The 5,243-nt window shown below is 41.5% G+C and overlaps 1 protein-coding gene across 1 annotated transcript; it reads right to left on the bottom strand.

Moving 5' to 3' along the window:
• Positions 1–439: 439 nt before the first annotated feature.
• Chrm2 (cholinergic receptor muscarinic 2) lies at positions 440–1,840 on the bottom strand. Its single transcript, XM_042677277.1, has one exon. The coding sequence runs from the start codon at positions 1,838–1,840 to the stop codon at positions 440–442; it is 1,401 nt and encodes a 466-aa protein (XP_042533211.1).
• Between the last annotated feature and the right edge of the window lie 3,403 nt (positions 1,841–5,243).

The raw sequence follows: 5,243 nt of genomic DNA, 5'->3' as shown, positions 1-5,243 counted from the left end.
CTTCATTGTACAGTATGTATTTCTTTATGTTAAGTCTCATTGTTCGCAGGTTACCATGTCGTTTCATCCTCATATGGGCACATGAGCACAATTAAAAAAAGAAAAAGAAAAGGGAAGAGGTTATTCTTCTTGTGCAAAAACTGGTAAGATTCTAGATTCAGAAGCCCTTCTTCGTTGGAGTGCTTGATGGTGTAGATTGTTCCTTAATATCCCGCAATTCTGACACATCTCTCCCAGTGTCTTACTGCTTCCAAACTAACAGGGTTTTGGTAAGGTGCAAGTTCTCTTCGAACAGGAGCCTGGGTACCATCCCTTCCTCACGGCTGAGCGCCTCCACCCAAAGAGCACAATGTGCAACAGCAGGACTTTAACAACCAGGAGCTCTTTGATCCATGTAATCCTTCCCAAGCTCTCCCCTTTCATTCTGGTCAGAGATGCTTTACCTGGTAGCGCCTATGTTCTTGTAGTGACACATGAGCAGGTGTTTAAAGGTCTTCTTGAAGGTGGCATTACACAGTGCATAGCAGGCAGGGTTGATGGTGCTGTTGATGTAACAGAGCCAGTAGCCAATGGTCCACACCGTGTTGGGGATGCAGGGTGCACAGAAGGTATTGATGAGCACCATGACATTGTAGGGGGCCCAGGTGATAATGAACGCCAACAGAATAGCCAAGATCGTCCTGGTCACTTTCTTCTCGCGGGAAGGAGGAGGCTTCTTTTTGGCTGGCTGTTTGGTCATCTTTACAATCTTACGGGCTACCATGTTCTGTTTCTCCTCTCCATTCGGACCCGCGGACCCGACGAGTTCCACAGTAGCATTGGTCGGCGCGCACGAGTCACCTTTTTGGGTCTTGGTGACAATTTTGATGCACGTTTGCTTGGAGTTCTCATCTTTGGAATGGCCCAGGGAAGTGGAAACTGTGTTTTCGTCCTGGGTGACCTCCTCATCTCTCAGGTTGGAGGCGACGGCGCTGACGGAGGTGGAGTCATTCGAGCTCTCTTTCTCCTCGCCCTGGACGCAGTTGGCGGTCCCGGGGTCCCTCTGAGACTTGCCGTTCTGGATCTTGTCGTGCTCCAGGCCACCATCGCCGCCGGCCGGGTTGTGGTTGTTGGGCTTCACGATCCTTCCTTGCACGAGGCTCGGTGACACTGGGTCCTGGTTGGCCACGGGCTCCTTCTTCTCCTTCTTGATCCTGCTCTTGCTGGCTCGGGATATATGCCAGTAGAGCACGCTCATGATGATCACGGGGAGATAGAAGGCCGCGATGGCGGTGCCGAAGGTGACGGCGGCATTGGAGAAGAACTGAATGTAGCATTCCCCATCCTCCACAGTTCTCACCCCTACAATGAACTGCCAGAAGAGGATGGCCGGAGCCCAGAGGATGAAAGACAGGACCCAGGCAGCCGCGATCATCATCCCTGCCATTTTCGTGGTCCGCTTAACGGGGTAGGTCAGGGGTTTGGTGACACAGAAGTACCTGTCAAAGCTGATGATGAGCAGGTTCATCACCGAGGCGTTGCTGACCACATAGTCCAAGGCTAGCCACAGGTCACACACCACCGGTCCCAGAGGCCAGTAGCCGATCACAGTGTAGAGGGTGTACAAGTTCATGGAGAAAACCCCGATGATGAGGTCCGCACAGGCCAGGCTGAACAAGAAGTAGTTGTTGACGGTCTGGAGGTGGCGGTTGACTTTAATGGAAACCATGACCAGGATGTTCCCGATGATGGTCACCAAACTGAGGGACCCAGCCACGAGGACAATAAATACCACTTCAAATGTCTTATAAGGACTGGCAAGAGCCAAGCCGTTATTGGAGGAGTTTGTTGAGTTATTCATTTTGTGTTCAACCAAGTGGCCAAATAAACATTTAAACCTGCAGGGAAATAGAAAAACATCAATGAATATGCTAGAAGCATATTGTCTTTTAACACGCTCAGATGCCTTCTTCGTATTGAATGGTGATTCTCTCCCCAAATATTTCTCCTCCTATTTACTATGGCTACCTAAAAGAGAAACGAAACAACTTTAAATGAGGATTCGAAAAAGCTTTCCAACCTGGAAGTCTTAATATTATGGTGAATGATTCCTTATATAGATACGAGTGACGGACTGTCAGTCTGTCTGTGTCACTGATGAGCAAAGTAAAATTTCTTGCCAAAACTTTCCAACATCTCCCGAGGCTTGTGGGATGGACATAAAAATTAATAAACCAGTGGGAAGAAAAAGTTATAGAAGAAAGCATAAAACAGTATATATTTTTATATACTTTTCTTCTTGGTAGATATAAGCCCTTCTCATACTAACATTAATGAGGGAGATAATAAAACAATATAACAATATTTTATTGGCCAATGCACTTATCCAAAGAGAATTATGTTCTCTGACCTCTGCTTTGCACTTCTCATCATTTCCACCTAAGATTAGCCCTAGACTTTCCAATATTCTATATCGGGCAAGAGAATCATTGGCTCTTAATTTACATTGACAATACTGTGCTAATTGTCCAAATGTTTCTTTTTTCACATTACTTTTATATGTAGTATTTCTGCCAATCCTTTTTCTTTGATGAAGAAGTAACAGAAATATCTGTTCACATACAAGTTCATTAATAGTAATTAGAACATTCAACAGGGGCTGGGAAGGTGGCTCAGTGGTAGAGAGCTTGCCTTGCATGCATGAGGCCCTGGGTTCGATTCCTCAGCACCACATAAGCAAAAAGAAAAAAAAGCCGGAAGTGGCGCTGTGGCTCAAGTGGTAGAGCGTTAGCCTTGAGCTGAAGAGTTGAGGGACAGTGACCAGGCCCAGAGTTCAGGCCCCACGACCGGACCCCCCCCTCCCAAAATAAACATTCAACAATTCAAGCTTTCATGTTATCTTCACATCCTATTGAGCATTTTCTCCCAATTAGACATTGTGATATGATACAGTCTAAGAAGTGAGATTAAGACAAAGTTTCTACTTATGAGAGGCAAAAACTCTGGTGGAAGACAGAGGTTAATAAAGAACCATCATGAAACCCAAACACATATTCTGATGACTAATTTCACTGGTCTTAAGTAAACCTGTCATTATCATATTTCAAGTGATCTCATCAAAGTCTGGTGACAACTGAGTGATCTTCCCAAAGGGAGTTAAGTATGGTGGGGACTCCAAATAGAAAGTCAAAGGTACTTGACACAGCCATGATGTTTCTGTTGAAAGGGCATCTGCAGGAAAGGCTAGCTCAAGTTTTACCTCTTGACGAAATTGCTGTAAGCTCCTTGTCAGAAAATAAGAAATACTATAGACATTGTTTCTTGTCATGTCAAGATTCAGAAAGCTCTACTAATTCTGATACAGTTACTTGTAAAGTAATGAGATACAGGATAGGCAAGTTGCTCTTTAAATCCATGGGAAATAATATTTTGGTAAGCTTCTTCACAGCATAAATAACATTCAAACAAATGACTTAGTCTACTTCAGAAAGCAATTTCTCTTCAATAATAATGCCTTAATAATAGAGGTCTGGGAGTTTTTAATTCCCATTTCCTGAAAAAGGGAATGTGTCTTATTTTTCTATTTTTCCCTATTTTAATCCTATTATTCTAAAATCCTTGCTAAATTTCCTTTAGTAAGACCTCAAATTCTGGAGACATATATAGAAAAAATGAACACTATGTTATTTTTGCAGTTTGTTCTGCATAGAAAAATCAGAATATATATCAAAGAAATATTTTAAAAACACGTAATTAAAATTACCCATTTTTCTTAATATAAAGGTGCTTGGAAAAAAAGTAAAACACTACTAATCTAAAACACTGGTGTTCTAGATTCATCAAAGAAAAATTAAATGTTAATGATTTTCAGATATAATAAATGATATTTGACCTAATTGTAAATATGGAAGCCCAAATGAATGGAAGTAATTTTCTACGCATGATGGGTTTTTGTTTTGTTGTTTTGTTTGTGTGCCAGTAGTGGAGTCTGAACTCAAGTCCTTATGTTTTACTTGGCTTTTTCCTCTCGCTGGTTCTCTACCACTTAAGCCACATGTCTAATTCTGGATTTTTGCTTGTTAATTAAAAACAAGAGCTTCACAGACTTTGTTATCCAAGCTGGCTTCCAATGTGATACTCAAATATCAGCCTCCTGAGTAGATAAAATTATAGATATGCCCAGATTCTCATTATATTTGGGGTAAGTATGGTTGAACAGTTTTTCCTAGGACTATTGGAGTAACATCTATTGCAGACAATGTATTCATATTTATAACAATCTTTAACTTTTTCTGTAAACATTTAAATTTTACTTAGAAATTCCTTTGTTGAGGATGCTTACATTGAGTTATCTCTCTTGAAATGTAGCTCTAAAAATGTGTGAAGAGGTTACTCAAGAGCACTCATTCAATAATGTTATATCCCCAAAATACTAAAAATTCTATTCATTGACATAGACTTAGTTAACATATTATTATTTAGCTCCATAATACATTACACTGCATAGAAGTTAAATGAATGTGTGTGTAAGAGAGAGAGAGAAAAAGAGAATGTGAAAATGAGAGTATATATGTGTCTTGGCTTTTCCATAGAGAGTTGTATAGTGATATGATTATGAGATTATATTCTCAAAGAAAGGTACAGATTATTATAGAATGCAATTATTTTGTGCAATAAGGTCATTGTATAATACTATATATAATTATGGCACACAAAATATTATCATAACCCTTTTCTTTCCTCCCACTCTCTGTTTCTCTCTCCCTCTCCTCCCTTTCTCTCCTCCTTCTTCCTCTAATTCCCTCTTCCATCTCTTTTGGCAACCCAAAAATGAGGGAATTTGCTCTGCCCACTCTTCTACCATGATGTACTGCCCTACTCCTAGCCTCCAAACAAGGTGCTGACTGACCATTAACTGAACTGGCCATTTGGGATGGGAACTTCAAAGCAATTTCCTTACTGATGGCCCTGGAGCCAGCAGTCATCTGGAGCTGGTCCTTCTTCATTTTCTTTCTCTGAAGTGTTATCACACAGAGATTCTGGCAGATGGGGGTGTCTAAGGTCTACAAGGCAAAAACATCATTACAGACTAAGAGCCAGCTGAGAACTGGGAGAGTGGCACATCAGAAAAGGCTGGTCAACCTCCCAGGATAGACTGAGAGGAAGGTTGCTGGGCTACATTGCATCTTTGCAGGTGGATTTAATCTCATCCTGCATTTGGAGTAGACTGTACATACAATGATGAGTGGCTGGTAAGAAGAGAC

The sequence above is a fragment of the Dipodomys spectabilis genome, unplaced genomic scaffold (genome assembly GCF_019054845.1).
Source record: "Dipodomys spectabilis isolate Male_0828 unplaced genomic scaffold, ASM1905484v1 ptg000034l, whole genome shotgun sequence".
Classification (NCBI taxonomy): Eukaryota; Metazoa; Chordata; class Mammalia; order Rodentia; family Heteromyidae; genus Dipodomys; species Dipodomys spectabilis.
This window is presented reverse-complemented; position numbering and strand designations above follow the sequence as displayed.